Raw genomic sequence first — 18,208 nt, 5'->3', positions numbered from 1 at the left:
GATCGCGTGAAATACCCCAGGAGTGTTTTTGTCAATGTGGGTTTGGCCACTAGATTTGACTAGATAAAACACGGATGTCCGCATTTTGTAGCGGTGGTTCCAACTGTCTTCACTCACTTAAGCAGTGGTGAACAGTTGTTCGTTGTTGTGTGCATGTCTTGAAGTATCAAGAGTGCCCTGTATTTTGTCATGAGCTCAAACGATTGTGTGCATGTCTTGAAGTATCAAGAGTGAGTTTTGGTGTGTGGTGAAATGGTGTGTCAGAGATATGGGTGTAAATATTGTGTTTGCAGGTGTGCGTGACATTTGGTCAAGTAGACAGGTGCACCTGTTAAAATTAGGCTGCTTGTACCTTGGGTGTGAATGTAAAATGCTTTTGTTGTTTTACAGACAGGCTGACAACTAACATTCACTCGGATGGTGGTTGAAGCTGACCTTCATATGAATAAATGTATTGTGGGACAAAAGGATGCAAATAAGTGACATCACTCACAGAAATGGGTGAGTATTTTTTGATCTGGCAGACATTCTGAGTGACGACTCAGAAATGGCCCATTTCATGATCAATGTTAAAGATGCCAGCTTTTCTGTGTGATTTGCATGGGGACCTTTTGTTCAAAATCAAATATCTAGGATTATTGCATGACAAATGTTGGGAATTTAATGAACAGGCTAAAAACTGCGTACATAATTTGTGAATGGGAGATAACACAAAATTACGATGTTGTTCTTGTAAATTCCTGCATGTTTTATGTGCCTTGAAGGAACAGGTGGACTGAACAATGCAAGTCCAGGCTCAGAAAAACAGATTTGGTTGGTATATATATATTTTTGGTACATATGCAGGTCCAGGCTCAGGAAAACAGATTTGGTTGGTATATATATATATTTTTTTGGTACATATGCAGGTCCAGGCACAGGAAAACAGATTTGGTTGGTACATATATTTTTATTGAAAGGTGAAAGTATATAATATAATGAATTGGAATGATGTCAAAATGATGGGATAAACTGATTGGATCTGCTTGGTGTTAATTTAAGGACTGTTCCGATTATCTTTGTTGAGCACCAAAATCTGTCTTCCAAATTTTGTCTATGTCCACCACTAAGCTTTGAGACATGCTTCACGCTTAATGAAAGACAATAATTAAGCGCTTTTGTGGAAAGGCAATGGCAAACCACCCAATGTCGCCACCTTTGTATGGCAGACGACGACCTACTACCTGTGAACAAATAGGGAGTCAAGGATTAAGTACCAGGGGTTCAAGGAGGGCAAAGAGAGCTTGTGTACAGACATTGGCCATTTCATGAGCTCAGAGAAATAAAAATTCCAAATTCCACTCTGCTGGCTCAATTGAAATCGGCAGCAGAATGAAAATCAACAGACAATGGAACAGCTAGCGACGAGTGTTTGTGAGTAACAACCACCCTCTGGTCTAGGCTCATAGAAAAATTGATACTTATTGATTCGGCACGCTTAAAATAGATATTAATGGTGAGGGTTGTGGTCGATTTGATTATGCGAAAGAAAAAAAAAAAGATTCTTTGAACAAGTTAAATGGTAAAATAATGAAAATATATATAATTATTTACTCTCTGAAACTGGGTATAGTTCTCAAATCACTCTGGGTTGTGACTTGAAGAATGAATTGGAGTTGACATGGTGTAGAAAGATGGGAGGTTGCGATGTTGGTACTGTGGATTCTTTGAGACAAAGTACAGACAAATTTTGTTTCACTTCTTAAAAAATTGTGGACAAAAGTGGGTGTGTGATTCAACCCTTTGGTAAGGATGTAAAGTAAAACTGAGTTATGGAATTAATTGCTTTAATGAATAATCTTTCAGCATGCAAAGGGTGACAAGACATGGGATTTTAATGGGATATGTAATGGGATTTTAATGGGATAAATATAGAAGATATTTGTTTTTGTCAAGAAAAAGTGACAATTAGCTGAGGAGTCACCATGGCCAAACTTTAACCTTTGACAGCAGAGAAATTGTGTTCTGACAGCAAAAGACTTCCAAATAATATTTATGGCTGGATTGCTTCAAGAGAAATGACATACTATTTATTTTAATATAAAATTGCTATGAGATGAAATTATATTTTCGGTGTTGGTGTGACAGTAATTACCTCGAAAAATATATCTGAAGACTTACGGACATAATGAGGCAAAATATGGCAGAATAGTTGTTGAATGCTTGTTGATTTAAAATTTCAAAGTCAAGTTTTTACACCTTCAAGACTTCATAGCTACACTTACTTTCGGAGAGTCATATAGGAATCTTGGACAAATGGAAGTTGAAAGAAATAAGAAATGGGGATCACATGATTTCACTCGTATCTAATGGGACTTTATAATATTAATCTTTCTGTGTCACTAACAAAGCACAGAACATAAACAAAAATTGTTTTTTTTTTAAAGAATATAGTACTGATGAAATCTCCATGTTTTTTCCACATGTAGTTTTGTTGAAAAATGGATGAAGATGAATAATTGACGATTATTGGAAAATGTTGATGGGTCTAACTGTGAAAAGTCTAGCTAGAGGTTACTATGAAATAACAGTACAGACAGCCAAGCAAAATGAGTGTAAAGACATTGACCAACCAAGATGTTGCATATCTTTGTTGACGTTCTGACGTTGTTTATTTCAATAATGGTAGGGATTAATAGAATTGCTATTAAATGAGAATTTTCAATTGGATGTTAAAGCAACGAAGAGTTTTAAGGGATTATAAGGTCATATCGTGACATCATGGAAAAACTAATGTTAATTGTGGGATGTCAGAGGTAATGGTGTAGTTTAATGTTCACACTGTTTGGGAAAATAATGCTCTTTGCAACAATTGCAACATGATCCTAAAAAGAACCCATCCCTACATCTAAGGATCAGGGAGGGAAGGAATGGAAAATTTGAGGTATTAAAGTTACGAAACTCAAAATATCTAGGTTTGGATGTGCAATCATTAAATCTCCACGCGTGGCTGGCGGACTTCATCTCTAGTCGTAGTCAACGTGTGGCCCTGAATGGGTTTCTCTCATCTCCTCTTCCTGTTCAGGCTGGAGTTCTCCAAGGCAGTGTTCTGGGCCCTGTGCTTTTTCTGGTCTTCATCAATGATCTCTCTGATCCTAGGATCTCCTAGGATCCTGGGTTCGAATCCCGGTCGATCGCTGAATTAACGCCAGGGGGGTTGACTCAGCCTGTCATCCTTCCGAGGTCGGCTAATTGAGTACCAGTTCACTGGTAATTCCCTGTGTGTCGTAAAAAGGCGACAAAACAGGGTTGGCGGCAGGAAGGGCATCCGGCCGTAAAACATTGCTTCAAAAAGGGGACCAACAAAAACAACAACAACCACGGTGCCCGAAAAAGGCCAACCCCAGCTTTGCGGGGAAAAATGGCCTCCAAAGGTGGTTTTTATCAATGATCTCTCTGACTCTCTTGAAAATCCTCTCTATCTCTTTGCTGTTGACTCTACTCTCTGTCACTCCATTCTTCATCCCTCAGATCGACAGTCTGCAGCCTCCTCACTCTCTGCAGACCTGGACAAAATCACAGACTGGGCAAACAAGTGGAACATGTCTTTCAATCCTGACAAATCTCACACTCTTACGATGTCTCTCCGAAAAGACCGACTGGACAACCCTCCCATCCACTTTCTGAATAATCCTCTCCAAGAAGTTCTGTCACTCAAGCTTTTGGCTCTCACTATCTGCCATGATCTTTCCTGGGAAAACCACATTTCAAATCTGGCTTCCAAAGCCAGTCGCCGACTGGGCATCCTCCGTCGTGCGAAGTCCTTCCTTGGCACACCTGAGCTCCTCACCACATACAAGGCTTTCATCCGCAGCTCAATGGAATACTGCTCTCCCCTCTGGGCTGGTGCTCCTGCCTCACACCTAGCTCGTGTTCACGCTGTTGAAACCAAAGCATTCAGAATCATTGGAATCTCCCGCGATGAAGCTAACTCCAAGGGCCTATCACTCACTCACCGCAGGCAGGTTGGTGGTCTTTCCGTCTTCTACCGACTCCGTTCTGGCCTTGCCCCCCCAGCTCTCTCTGGGCTCTGTCCCGCAAATATTCCTACAGGTCGCACAAGATCTGCCTGCAACCCTCTTATGGTTAAACTGCCAAAATCAAGACTCTCTGCTCACCTTCACTCCTTCATTCCTCTTTTCTCCCACCTCTGGAACAAACTCCCTCACTCTCTTCAATCCCACTCCACCCTCCAGGTCTTTAAAACAGCTGTTCACCACCATCGCTTATCTTCCCCCATCCAAAACCTTGATCTTTTCTATCCCTGCTAATTTCACCCCAATTCCACTTTTTTGAAATACCAACTTCTGTCCTGGAAGTCCTTGGTGTCCTTGTGTTTTATACTTCTCCCACCCCCCCCCTCCCCCTTCCCAAGCCTCCTCCCCCCCAAGCCCTCTCCCTCCCACACATCTCCCTGCTCTTAAATGTTGTGTGCTCTCAAGTGTTTGTGTGCTTCCCCTTCTCTTGTCTTCCGCTCCCTCTTTTTATATATTTTGTTTGTCTGGTTGATTTGTTTGTGAAGTAAATGTCAGCTCTTTCACGAGCCTCGATTCAGTATACAAAAAAAAAAAAAAAAATTTGAGTCATTCTTTGGTTTGATGATAATCCTCGGAATAATATTGCTAATAGTTTGTCTGAAGACTTTGATAAATATTTGTCTAAAGCAAACAGCGACTTCTAAGATGACAGAAGTGTGGGGTATTTGGCATCGCCAGGCTAGCTTATTGGTTTAGGAATGTTTAGAGGTCATTACAATGTGATAATTACTTGTGTGATCATTTGTGAAATTTCATGAACAGATATGTGAAATGGATCTAATGTGAGTGTGTATGAGAAAATTTGTTGCAGGATTCGTGGAATGTTCAAGGTCAGACATGATCATTGGAGAACTTACAGTAAATTTGGGAAAAGAAGTGACTTTCCATAAAGTTCTCACAAAGATTTCATAGGAAGGAAGAGAATAAATTTGAAATGGAAATTCTGAAAAATTAAAATTAAAAGACCCTGTATTGAACTAACACATGTGCTTAGGGGGGGGGGGGGGGGGGCATCATGGGGAATAGAACTGAAAGACAATTTTCAGAACAATTGATTTACCAGTTAATGAGATGCTATGAAAGTCGCATGAAATTTAATGATAACATGACTCTCACATAGAAGTCATAGGATGAAGCTGAAGGGAAAGGTGTATGCTGCATGTGGGAGGATGTGTGCGTGTGTGCAACGAAGGCTGGAAAAGGCGGAAATGTGAATGGTTCGGTGAATGTGCGGAGTATCGTTGAGAGAGAGGAAGACAAATGATGAATTGCGAAAGATGATGGAAATCGAGCCTGTGATTGATGCTGTAAAGAGGAACAGGTTGAGATGGTTTGATCATGCATTGAGGAAGGATGAAAGTGACTGGTTGAGAAGAGTGATGGAAATGAATGTAGATTGAAGTAGAGGACGGATGGGGAAGACCAAGAAAGACTTGACTAAAGATGGTGGAAGAAGAAATGCGGGCAAAGGGGGTTAACAAGGAGAGATGCAGAAAATAGGGCAAAATGGAGAAGTTTGTCATGGGGACCGCAAGGCTAACCCCCGCGCTAGCAGGGAAAATGGCCTTAAAATACATGTTGTTGTTGTTGTTGTTATCTGGCATGTGAAAATATCTGCTATTAATCTTGGGGTAAAATTTTGGGGAGAATGAACCAAGGAAGGAAAAAGGGAGCTGGTAATGATAGACCAGATGGGAAAACACTGAATAATATATTGTGGGACAAAGACGTTGGTCTAAATGTTAACATTGTGTGTAGTTCTGAAAATTAATAGGCGAATATTGATAAGCAGACTTTCAAAAATGACACCTACCCTGATATGGGAAAATAATAGTACAGAAAATTGGCAAAATTGATAAGGACTATGTATTATTATGATGTTGTGTAAGTACGAAAGGTTTGTGGTCACAAATTTCAAAGGAAATGGAGGTTATGTCTTTGGAAAGTTTTCAAAATTTGTAAGGGATCATGCATGGGTCTACCAAAGCATTTTTCAGTTTAATGGTCGTTGGATTTTGTAAAATATACAGACATATGTGGGTACAGACATATACTCGGGGTAAATTGACAATTTTCTGATTGGATTAAGATATGAACATATATATGGTTTAATGTAACCACAGTATATAATAATATACAGATTTGGGACATTTTGTAAACTTTTTTAAAAGAGAAAAGTCATAAAATTCATTTTATTTAGTGAATGGAAAATATTTGCGTTAAAATAGCATGGTTAAAATGGTTAAAAGCAGTGAAGTGAAGTGAAGGTTTGGGACTAGCAGGACTAGCAGTGAACTTCTTCACTCGCAGTGAAAAAGCATGGTTAAAATCACGATCTAGTGATGGCCTGGACCTTACAAAACAAAGGGTTATGAAAATGGTCAATCATTAGTGTACTGTACGTTTTATTACAATAGACATGTTATGATATTGTGTTATAATTAAGGATATAAACGAGATGTAATGGTAAATCTTTCAAAGGGAGGGAAAATACAAAACGTATGAACTATTGGACGTGCTGTTACATAGTTTTTTTTTTAAACGTGATGTTACGTGCACCAACACCATACATTTTGATAACTTGGGACATCTACATACAGGTGTCATTTGTATTCACTAGTTAAAGTGTAACTACGAAAATTGTAAAATTTGATGATGAAACTAGGTTATTTTTCTTGTAAAAATGATAAAAGTAAAAGGATGTTCAAGTGAACTTTGTGCTGTGAAAAGAATGTCAAGTTAATGGAAGTGTTTTTATTATTATTAAATTTGTTCAATTTGTGTTCAAATGATCAATGTTTATCACAAGTCATGATAAATTAATGGAATTAATGCTCCAAATTAATGGAATGAAATGTAAATCTTGAACCAGATGAAAAACTGGCCTCACTGAAGGAAGAGTGGAATTATGTGATATTTATATTATTTTTAATGAATGGTGTTGATGTTATATAAGGTGGATGACAAAGGGAAGGATACGGTGCCCTGCGGGCATGCACCTGTTACATATACATGCACCTGTTCCATAGCTACTATCTGTCCTTTGAATGAACTGTTACGGATGAGAAGTACAATGATATTGTAATCATTGTTGAAATGTCACAAATTTATTTTTCGGATTGTAGGTTATTTGAGGTCTAATGGGATTTATGTGTATGTTAGGAACATTTTGATAAGAAATATGGATATATGGCATTACTAAAAGAGAAATTGAGAGTTCTTGGGTTAATGGGATATAAATAAATGCATCTACAAGTTGATGGTTTATAAGAAAATTTTTAGTTCTGGATGATACTAAAACGATGAACAATGTTGACAATATACAAAGAATGTGACGTTATTTTTGGGGGGGAAAACATGTCGTTTAAAATAATTGGCTAAGTTTTTTAAAATGAAGATGTTCTACAGAACTCTTACGATTATTTATATGAATAACGGACTATTCCATGGCGAGAGAAAATGGTTGATATTAATAAAAAGGAGAGGAAGAAAATACAGATCTTGGCAACAGATTTGTAAAATAATGAATGTAAGATCATGAAAATAATGTGAAAGAAAAATTGTTAAGGATGGGACAATTGAGGCCCATTGTATTATTATTATTATTTTTTGTTTATTTGTTATAAAATAAAGAAAAAAAGGAGAGGTAATGATGATTTCAAGGAATTATGTGCTGAAAGTAATGTGAATCATATAATTATGTGTTTCAGACATTTTTTTTTGTTGTTGGAAGATTGATACAAAGGAGATCTGTGATAATTATGATAATAATACATAAATGGTTAATTTTGGATTCTTGCTTTGATTTGGAAAAAAAGATTTTGCTAATGCTTGGTAGAGAACCTGTGAATCACACGAGACATTTTGGAAGTAAAATATGAAAGTAAGGTTGACGAAAGAAGACAAATTATTTTAAAATTACAGTAAGATTGATTTCCTTCTCACCTTCTGGTGAGAGGACCACATGATTGCGCAAATGTGATGAAATACATGATAATATTTGAGATTTCTGGGTGATTGAATTTTGGGTATTTTTGTGAGGAAAAAGGGAAATATAATTTTGAAGATTTATTGAATACATTCATATGCACTTTGGTTATGCTGGAAACATGTACACCCCTGATTTAATATGTTTTGTTCTGGTGTTACACATGAAATATAATCTTTCAAATGTTCTAGGGGAACTTGTGAACCAATGTAAATTGTTATAAGGTTGGACATAATCGGGATATTGATTGCATTGTCAGTTATAATGTGTTAATGCTATGTTCTTAAAATTAATGCTTGATCCAGTGTGCTGAAAAACAGGCTCTGGTGTGGTTAAATGAAAGAGGAGAGTAACCCACCTGTAACAAGTGAATCCTCTTGGATTGCACTGAGGTTCGGGCATGGAATTTCTAGGAGGAAGTATAATTTGTATGCAATGAAAGTACATGTAATATGGGATCGAGTAAGATCGAGTAAGCTTCACCAGTGCGCGTGCGCGAATTTACGTCACGTCGGCAGCGAGAAGGGGTTCCCCAACACGAACCAATCAGGAACTGCCACGTCACACTTATATGATCTCAGAATTCCTGTGACAGGAATTCGCGTTACACTGGCTGGAAGTCATTCGCTAGAGGCGCTTCCTCAGCGCTAATAATCAAAAAGAAGCTTTGGAAGAGTTACTGGAGATTTTGATTAGTGAATTTGGCTGGCTCAAGATGAAATTATTATGGCATGCACCTCCAAAACATGGAAAGACAATTTCCTTTGGAAAATGGAAAATTGTGGTTCACCTACCCTTGCTGGAGTTTCAAGATGACCATTTGCCTGAACCACATTGTTATATGTGGGTTGAAAGCAACCACCTGTTTCAGTACACACCTGTTTTAGAGCTCACATCAACTGCCAAAGTTTCTTCTTCCATTGGCTGTTTCTGGCGTGCATCACTCCTGATGTTCCAACATCACATCACGCTGCTGATTGCCAAAGGAGGGTGAGTCCTGGATGGGACTGCTGGACCGTGCTGGACACTGGGCCTTCATGGCTCTGCTGGCTGTTTATGGTGTGCATCATGGATCAATTAGACATCATGATCCTGGAGCCTTCATCGATGCACCTCCAGCTTTGGTCCTCACCTCACACAATTCTGCTGATTGAGCTGGATTTGTGCAGCTCCTCGCACTCTCTTCTTGAGAGGGCAGGTCAGAAGAAACTGGACGACAGCCTTGGTGAAGATCTGCTAATGCTTGTTGCAAGAATGGCAGTGATGCTGCCTGCTGTGCAGGGTCGTTTGGTGATCTTGCCCATCCACAACCATATTGGTGATTCAACGTGCAATGGCTTGTGTGCTGCTGAAACATGGCAGATTGTGCATTGCAAGATACAGAGAAGATTGTGACCTGTAAGGATCACTCCTTGATGACAGGAGCACAGAGTTCCAGCGTTCATCCTGCTGCAGAGGATCACTTGAATGAAAGAGCTCTGCAACAGACTGAACTCTCAACAACGGAGGGATTCAACAAGCAAGACAATGCCTAATAACAAACAAACTTTTCCATCAGGATGGTGTATGCATGCCGTAGGTGGAGCAGGGTTAAAATTCTGAATGATTGTTCCTCAAAACAGGGTCAACCTGTGACAGATGACTAAATTGAACACTTCTATGTTGTGGTCCTGGATACAGGACCAGAGGAGGGATTGGGGAAGTGTAAATTTATGAAGCAAGAAACTTTTATGAGCCTCAACCCTCCATTCCTAGTCTGCAGGTGTTTTTTTATGGTTTCCATGCAAACTTTGCGATCTCACTGCAGTTGGCAAGTTATCTCCGGGACAGGCCCAGATTCTTAGTATAAGGCAATGGCAGATCGCATATTGCCATGGTGAAATCATTTTTTCTAACTGAAGGGAATATGTAATACAGATGGGATGTTTTTTGGAAAATAATGTGATGTTGGATCAAGTGTTTTATTGAATTATATAAGCAAGTTGGAGAAAAGATATTGTTTTCTTGGTAAATAAGTCTGGCATTCGACACGGTCTGGCACCCCGCTCTGCTCACCAAACTCTCCTCCTTTGGTATCAATGGAAATCTCCACGCATGGCTGGCGGACTTCCTCTCTAGTCGTCGTCAATGTGTGGCCCTGAATGGGTTTCTCTCATCTCCTCTTCCTGTTCAGGCTGGAGTTCCCCAAGGCAGTGTTCTGGGCCCCGTGCTTTTTCTGGTCTTCATCAATGATCTCTCTGACTCTCTCGAAAATCCTCTCTATCTCTTTGCTGATGACTCCACTCTCTGCCGCTCCATTCCTCTTCCCTCAGATCGGCAGTCTGCTGCCTCCTCACTCTCTGAAGACCTGGACAAAATCACAGACTGGTCAAACAAGTGGAACATGTCTTTCAATCCTGACAAATCTCACACTCTTACTATGTCTCTCCGAAAAGATCGACTGGACAACCCTCCCATCTACTTTCTCAACAATCCTCTCCAAGAAGTTCTGTCGCTCAAGATTTTGGGTCTCACTATCTGCCATGATCTTTCTTGGGAAAACCACATTTCCAAGCTGGCCTCCAAAGCCAGTCGCCGACTGGGCATCCTCCGTCGTGCGAAGTCCTTCCTCGGCACACCTGAGCTCCTCACCACATACAAGGCTTTCATCCGCAGCTCAATGGAATACTGTTCTCCCCTATGGGCCGGTGCTCCTGCCTCACACCTAGCTCGGCTTCACGCTGTTGAAACCAAAGCTTTCAGAATTATTGGAATCTCCCGCGATGAAGCTATCTCTGAGGGCCTTTCACTCACTCACCGCAGGCAGGTAGGTGGTCTTTCTGTCTTCTACCGACTCCTCTCCGGCCTTGCACCCCCAGCTCTCTCTGTGCTCTGTCCCCCAAATATTCCTACAGGTCGCACAAGATCTGCCAGCAACCCTCTGATGGTTAAACTGCCGAAATCTCGGCTCTCTGCTCACCTTCACTCTTTCATTCCTCTTTTCTCCCGCCTCTGGAACAAACTCCCTCACTCCCTTCAATCCCACTCCTCCCTCCAGGTCTTTAAAACAGCTGTTCACCACCATCTCTTATCTTCCCCCATCCAAAACCTTGATCTTTTCTACCCCCGCTAATTCACCCCAGATCCACCTTGTTTGAAATTCCAACTTCTTTCCTGGAAGTCCTGGCAGTGTCCATATGTTTTATACCTCTCCCACCGCCCCCTTCCCACGCCCCCCCCCCCCCAAAGCCCTCGCCCTCTCTCAGATCTCTCGATGTCTCCATGTGTCTCGGTCCCTGCTCTCAAATGTTGTGTTTGTGTCCTTCCCCCTCTCTCCCCATCTTGTCTACCGCTCCCTATGTTATATGTTTTTTGTGTCGGTTTGTCTTTCTGGGTGATTAATGTTCGCTCTTTCACGAGCCTCGACCTTGTATACAAAAAAAAAAAAAAAAAAAAAAAAAAAAAAAAAAAAAAAAAAATACAACTGGAGCCACAATGTCTACCGAGGCTCTTTGAAGTGATTTGCTGGGTTAGAGGCTTAAACAAATGCTCGTTATGACAAATCGTTTCAGCTCAAGGTCTGGCAAACTACCATTGTTTAATAAATTAGATGTAAATATTTGTAGGGTGTGTCCCCTCCCACTTTCGCCTACGTGACTTCTGGGGGGTGGTAGTTCCATGTCTTATTCCCAACTTAATGTTACAACTGGGTTTTGAGAAAAATTGTGCATATAACTAAGAAAAAATTGCGTGCAGTATTGAGTTTTAAAACAAAAATAAACTGAACAACGGTTCGGAAATAATAAAGTATAAAATCCATGTAGGCTAGCTCTCTTGGGCTCTCTGCTTCTCAGTAAAAATCTTTTGTGAGATTGCAGTAGGATTTGACTTGTGAGGGAAAAGATGAGTTTGCAGATTGAAAAGGGAGGAGGATTGCCATAGCTATTGAAGTGACTGTTTTATTTTGAAATTTTAACATGACATCAAAAAACCCATGTTGCTCGTGTGTTAATTCATAATATGGTATAATAATGGAGGCGCTGTAATTATTTGGTTGTGGCTAAGGATAATATTGTTTAAAAAGGTGCTTTGAAATAGAGTAAGTGGTCTTTGTTCTTGTCGTGTCAAAAATGAGTAAAAAGATATATCCTCTTCACTGAGAATGACCTCCAGATGTTCTTGAAGGGATTAGAGAGACGGGGCTCCGAGGTGTTCTGCAGGAGACAATGGAAAGCAGAAAACCGCATTAAAGGATTTGGGATGCAAACCTGCTCTCAGCGGGAAGCACCCTCATCTCAAGATTCCTCCGATACTCACGCCCACCCATCCAAACTTTGCCCAACCAATTCTACTGCTCTCCTCCCCTCTCTTCGCTCCTCACCCCTCCACTTGCTCCTCCCACTTGAAACTGTATAAAAAATCAGAACGAATGACTAAATAGCCAGGATACTTCACTTGGCTGGTCGATTCTGTATGTTAACTGTATACTGTGCATGCTGGTGTTTAGTATGATATTTCTTTGTGCATCCCTACTGTACCAGGATTTTCACTCTGGACTTTGACCTAGGATTTGTTGTAAATCTTCCTTGTGTGTTTTGTGAATTGTACCATGCTCTCCTTGGTTTGATAAGGGTTATTGTTTTCTTGCTGTGTATTTCTTTGTAGACAGAGTGTTATCCTCCTCGGGAATTAAAATTTGTGACTCTCTTCTGACATTGAATTTTTTGGTTCATCTATTACATACTACTGTTGGAAAATATCCCTAACACTTGCATGGTACGAATTAGATCGATCTGATCGGGTTCTATAAGAAAGGTAACAGCACGGGTCACGTGGTACGCCATCCGCTCGGGCGTACACAATCACGCGTGGTTCGTGCGAGACTCGATCTCCGCTTTACCTGGTGTGGTTTTTGTTGGTTACTTTGTGCAGCTTTCATTGGCTGGAAGGGTACGGGGTTAATTATAAAGTCATAGCTACAGCCGGGGATAATTGATTAGGTGAGAGCCGATTGGTTGTTCCTTCCAATTACGGGTGAGACACGTGTGATTGGACCTTAAAATACTTTTGCTTCAGGGAAGTGGGGATATGCAACAAACCTTTAATGACTTCAGGTAGAAGGACAACATGGAAGGGTAAAATCGATGCTCTTCGAGCACATGTTCATCGTAGTCTTGGCTGAGCATGGTTTTCAGAGGAAGAAATTTCCCTGCAAACGATACATGGGGCAAACAAAGGTCAAGCACGGCTAAGCATTTCATAATCACTCCTGAGATATTATTAACCTCAAATGTATTTCCTAACCTATTCACTTCCCCTTTTTGTCGTGACCTCTCCAACTTTTTAAATTATCCTTGATTTGTGTTGTTTTGATTATTTTATTATTTTATTTTTTTGTGTTACGCTCACCTAGACGAGAGCTTTTTTCACCTCTGGGCTAGGAGGGATGTGCGCACACCTGTCTAGCTCGTTTCGAAACTCGACTCAGCTATAAACTGTCACCCTAGTGTTTTGCGTGCACGACGAGGCATCAATCTGTGTGCCGTCCCTTCAAAGGATGTTAAGCTGGAGGAACCATCTGGAAGCACCGGTTCTTGGTGAACATAAAGATTGCTCAATGCTTTTTATGACAAATAGGTGAGTTAACTCATGGATCTTTAACAAATTACAAATTCCTGCCCTGACTAACTGCTGGGAAGGTAATGGAAAATAACCCAGCATAACCATTGCCAAGATACTGCTTCGGTAGCACCGATGCTTGGTAAAGGGTATGGTACACCAATGATCATAAATGGAAAACAGAAGTAAAGAACACTTTTCTGGTATTTTGCTTGATTCTAATAATGCTGTTTTGAGTTTGTTTACCTGTTTATACAGGATGATTTGAGTAGGTTTCTAGAGCTAGATTAGACAAGATCAGCTAGATTATAGAGCTAGATTAGCGGTTAGGGTGCCGGCTTGGGATCCTCGGATTCTGGGTTTGAATCCCGGTCGAGCGCTGAATTAACACCAGGATGGTTGACTCAGCCTGTCATCCTTCAGAGGTCGGCAAATTGAGTTCCAGTTCACTGGTAATTCCCTGTGTGTCGCAAGAGGCGACTAACTGGGTTGGCGGCAGGAAGGGCATCCGGCCATAAAACATCGCTTCAAAAAAGGGGACCACGGTGCCCGAAAAAGGCCAACCCCTGCTCTGCGGGGGAAATGACCTCCAAAGGTGGTTCCTAGAGCGAGATTAGACTAGAGCTAGAGCTCGAGATTGAGTAGGTTTCGAGAGATTGAGATACTAGAGCTAGATTTCTCAACCTTTTTTTTGCTGGGAAAGGGGTGGGGGGGCATATTTTCGAGTTTGCCAGAATTAATCAAGTGAGAAATTGAATTTCTGAACTTTCATGTGGCACCAATGAGAAACATGTACCTGCTTTGAGGAACAGAAGCGTTTAATGTTTGCTCAATGCTGGAAAGAGGTACGCCAACTTCCTGATCCAAACTCTTTAGACATGATCTCTTGTTGTTCTTGATAAGTGTCCATATTGAGAAGCACTTCATAAAAGTATGTTGTTCAAAACGGTGGCAATACATTAATGGCATGGTCAAAGATGATTGGATGTTCTTTTTTCAACTGCAGCCAAAATGGGCACAAAGGCACCTCCACTGAACTTGAGTCGGAGAGTGCAGTCACTCCTGAGGCTGATAAATTCCTCTCGCACCTTCAGAGAAAGCTCTGACTGTAGATCTCCTCCAATTACGAAAGCACCACGGCACGTTATGGGCTGCAGTTGTGGAGGCTGTATTACTGCAACCATAACAACCCGGTACAACAGTTTGCGAAGCATTGTTCTGGAGTCTAGAGTGTAGCCTACCAGACGAAAAGGTAAGATCAACGAACGGATAACCTCGGCCGTTTCTCCAAGCCTCATTCCTTCCTTCTCTCAAACGAATTCCTTTCTCTCTGTGCTCTTTCCACAATGGTCTGCCCTTATTTCACTCTCCTATCAAAATTGCTTCTCTTCCTTTTTGCAATATGGCTCCCAACCCATGTGCGGTATATAATAAATAAATGTCTACATATCTAAACTGGAATGGAACTCAGTAGAGAGCATACCTCCGCCAGGTGAACAGTTTACGTTTTGTATCCTAGAGTAGACCAGAAGTGTGAGGTGTGTGAGACTAGGAGTTGGGGGCAGAAGGGAATGAGGACTAGGAGTTGGGGGCAGGAGGGAATGAGGACTAGGAGTTGGGGGCAGGAGGGAATGAGGACTAGGAGTTGGGGGCAGGAGGGAATGAGGACTAGGAGTTGGGGGCAGGAGGGAATGAGGACTAGGAGTTGGGGGCAGGATGGAATGAGGTCTAGGAGTTGGGGGCAGGAGGCAATGAGGTCTAGGAGTTGGGGGCAGGAGGCAATGAGGTCTAGGAGTTGGGGGCAGGAGGGAATGAGGACTAGGAGTTGGGGGCAGGAGGGAATGAGGACTAGGAGTTGGGGGCAGGATGGAATGAGGTCTAGGAGTTGGGGGCAGGAGGCAATGAGGTCTAGGAGTTGGGGGCAGGAGGGAATGAGGACTAGGAGTTGGGGGCAGGAGGGAATGAGGACTAGGAGTTGGGGCAGGAGGGAATGAGGACGATGAGTTGGGGGCAGGAGGGAATGAGGACTAGGAGTTGGGGCAGGAGGGAATGAGGACTAGGAGTTGGGGCAGGAGGGAATGAGGACTAGGAGTTGGGGGAAAGAGGGAATGAGGACTAGGAGTTTGGGGCAGGAGGCAATGAGGTCTAGGAGTTGGGGGCAGGAGGGAATGAGGACTATGAGTTGGGGGCAGGAGGGAATGAGGTCTAGGAGTTGGGGGCAGGAGGGAATGAGGACTATGAGTTGGGGGCAGGAGGGAATGAGGACTAGGAGTTGGGGGCAGGAGGCAATAAGGACTAGGAGTTGGGGGCAGGAGGCAATGAGGACAATGAGTTTGGGGCAGGAGGGAATGAGGACTAGGAGTTGGGGGCAGGAGGGAATGAGGACTAGGAGTTGGGGGCAGGAGGCAATAAGGACTAGGAGTTGGGGGCAGGAGGCAATGAGGACTAGGAGTTTGGGGCAGGAGGGAATGAGGACTAGGAGTTGGGGGCAGGAGGGAATGAGGACTAGGAGTTGGGGGCAGGAGGGAATGAGGACTAGGAGTTGGGGGCAGGAGGCAATGAGGACTAGGAGTTGGGGGCAGGAGGGAATGAGGACTAGGAGTTGGGGGCAGGAGGGAATGAGGACTAGGAGTTGGGGGCAGGAGGGAATGAGGACTAGGAGTTGGGGGCAGGAGGGAATGAGGACTAGGAGTTGGGGGCAGGAGGCAATGAGGTCTAGGAGTTGGGGGCAGGAGGGAATGAGGACTAGGAGTTGGGGGCAGGAGGAAATGAGGACTAGGAGTTGGGGGCAGGAGGGAATGAGGACTAGGAGTTGGGGGCAAGAGGGAATGAGGACTAGGAGTTGGGGGCAGGAGGGAATGAGGACTAGGAGTTGGGGGCAAGAGGGAATGAGGACTAGGAGTTGGGGGCAGGAGGCAATGAAGACTAGGAGTTTGGGGCAGGAGGGAATGAGGACTAGGAGTTTGGGGCAGGAGGGAATGAGGACTAGGAGTTTGGGGCAGGAGGGAATGAGAACTAGGAGTTGGGGGCAGGAGGGAATGAGGACTAGGAGTTGGGGGCAGGAGGCAATGAGGTCTAGGAGTTGGGGGCAGGAGGGAATGAGGACTAGGAGTTGGGGGCAGGAGGCAATGAGGTCTAGGAGTTGGGGGCAGGAAGCAATGAGGAATAGAAGTGGGGGTGGGGGTGCATCGAGGACTTGAAGGTGGAGCTGCAGGGTTGAGGACTTGAAAAGGAAAGGGGGAGTGGAGGACAGATAGTTGGAGTGGGTGGGGGTGGGGGTGGGGGGGGCAGAGAAGGGACAGAGTCGGAATAGGGTGGTGAGACTTTGAGGGTGTGGTGGGGAGGGGGGGGGAGTTGGGTTGGGTTGGGGTTGGAAGGGGGGGGGGGGGGTTGAGTACTTGAATAAGAAAGGTAGAGTGGATGACAGGGAGTTTGTGTGGAAAGGCAGAGATGGGACAGGATTGGTGAAGGGTGGGTTGAGGCTTTGTGGGAGGAGGGGCTTGAAGACTTAGGGTTGAGGACTTGAGAGTTGAGACTGGGAGGCAGTCGTGTTAAGGACTTGAGGAAGAATGGGGTTGAGGACTTTAACTCACATTTATCAATCCGCGGAATTTACACGGGTCCTTGTCATTACGCTGCTATTTTATAATATTATAACCACATCACAATCATCATGGTAAGGTGACAGGTGTGTGTGTTTGTGTGTGTGTAAACAAGCATTGATCAGAGTGGACACACTCACCGCCCACCAACTGTCCTCTCCGTGGGCAATTGAGCCAGCGAGGGGGTATCGCGTTTAATGACATTTTCGTCCCGTTTACCACACGCACAAGTTCGCCCTTTATGGTTTATCCGACCCGGGCTATCCGGTGCACAAGGCCCCGGCGTGACCGAGCACGCAGGAGTTGCCAGGCAAACTGGGGCTCATCGCTGGTGTTCAGCAGCACGGATGAGCCGCGACTTCCTGGAAACGAAGATACCCAGCGGGAAACCCCGATCAGACCGCGTTCCACATACCGGCCAGAGGCAGATCATGCCAAACAAACATCATCAAGCTGGTTTCGCACGCACTCAAGCTGTATTCCGGGATAGTTTTTATTTTACTCCCTTTCACTCAACCCGTATCAAAAACAATGTTTAAATAATGAATCTCAATCAATCTGATACGCGCCACGTAAAAAAAAAGAAAAAAAATACCTACGAGTCCGCCTCTCGATTTACCACTCGCTTGTCTTTATGGTGCTCATTTTGTTCCCTCGTGAATTGAGGTTCTAAAGTTGAATCTGTGCCAATTACTTCACTTTTCCTTCTTCTTTATCTTGTCTGGTCAAACATCACACGATATATATGGCAGATGTACATCGATAATTTAACAATAATGTTTTATCAAATGGGCGATATATTCTTGAATATCGTTAGCTCAGCTGTCACCCTCGTCGCGTGAAAACAGGAAACAGCCTCAAAACGACGAAAAGAAAAAAATTGTTTTTCAATAGGATTGGGTTTAACCTGAAGGTAATTCTGCGAGCGATGTAAGATTCCCGAA

The 18,208-nt window shown here is 42.9% G+C and overlaps 1 protein-coding gene across 2 annotated transcripts in view; it reads right to left on the bottom strand.

Moving 5' to 3' along the window:
* The window catches only part of RNGTT (RNA guanylyltransferase and 5'-phosphatase), a 139,025-nt gene extending 121,257 nt beyond the window's left edge, over positions 1 to 17,768 (bottom strand). Inside the window, exons 1-2 of one of the 2 annotated variants that reach the window (XM_068110882.2) lie at positions 17,405 to 17,768; positions 13,143 to 13,252 (exon numbers count right to left, since the gene is read on the bottom strand). In XM_068110882.2, the coding sequence (XP_067966983.2) occupies positions 13,143 to 13,252; positions 17,405 to 17,468 (174 nt within the window). In that variant the 5' untranslated portion in view covers positions 17,469 to 17,768. The remainder of the gene's footprint in view (positions 1 to 13,142; positions 13,253 to 17,404) is intronic. The other variant, XM_068110883.2, reaches the window with a different exon arrangement.
* Between the last annotated feature and the right edge of the window lie 440 nt (positions 17,769 to 18,208).

Source organism: Myxine glutinosa, chromosome 3 (genome assembly GCF_964187855.1).
Source record: "Myxine glutinosa chromosome 3, kmMyxGlut1.1, whole genome shotgun sequence".
NCBI classification, from domain to species: domain Eukaryota; kingdom Metazoa; phylum Chordata; class Myxini; order Myxiniformes; family Myxinidae; genus Myxine; species Myxine glutinosa.
Note: the sequence above shows the minus strand (reverse complement) of the source record. Positions and strands in the feature narration are given on the sequence as shown.